Source organism: Penaeus monodon, chromosome 21, assembly GCF_015228065.2.
Source record: "Penaeus monodon isolate SGIC_2016 chromosome 21, NSTDA_Pmon_1, whole genome shotgun sequence".
Lineage (NCBI taxonomy): Eukaryota > Metazoa > Arthropoda > Malacostraca > Decapoda > Penaeidae > Penaeus > Penaeus monodon.
This window is the reverse complement of record NC_051406.1, coordinates 39,582,837-39,583,066: the sequence shown is the minus strand read 5'-3', so window position 1 is coordinate 39,583,066 and position 230 is coordinate 39,582,837. Positions and strand designations below refer to the sequence as shown.

The window sequence follows — 230 nt, the reverse complement described above, 5'->3', positions numbered from 1 at the left end:
AAAAAAACGTATGAGTGCTTGTCCAATATGAAGTGTCTGCGCCTGTGTGAGTGCCATTTGTTGTTAGTGCATACGATGGACAGACCGTGGTACATACCGCCAAACTCACCGGGTGACGGCTCGCGGCAGCAGCAGCCACCGCCGCATTCATGGCCGCAGGGTACATGATGCTAAGCCCAACCGGAGATCTCTCGTGTCAGCCTCCCGACGCGCTGGAGGATCGGCCGGAA

General features: G+C 57.0%; 1 protein-coding gene across 1 annotated transcript in view; it reads right to left on the bottom strand.

Moving 5' to 3' along the window:
- The window catches only part of LOC119586485 (transducin-like enhancer protein 4), a gene marked incomplete in the record, with an annotated part of 158,632 nt that overhangs the window by 157,839 nt on the left and 563 nt on the right, over nucleotides 1-230 (bottom strand). The window contains 1 exon segment of the mRNA XM_037935222.1: nucleotides 110-230. Within this exon segment, the coding sequence (XP_037791150.1) occupies nucleotides 110-166 (57 nt within the window).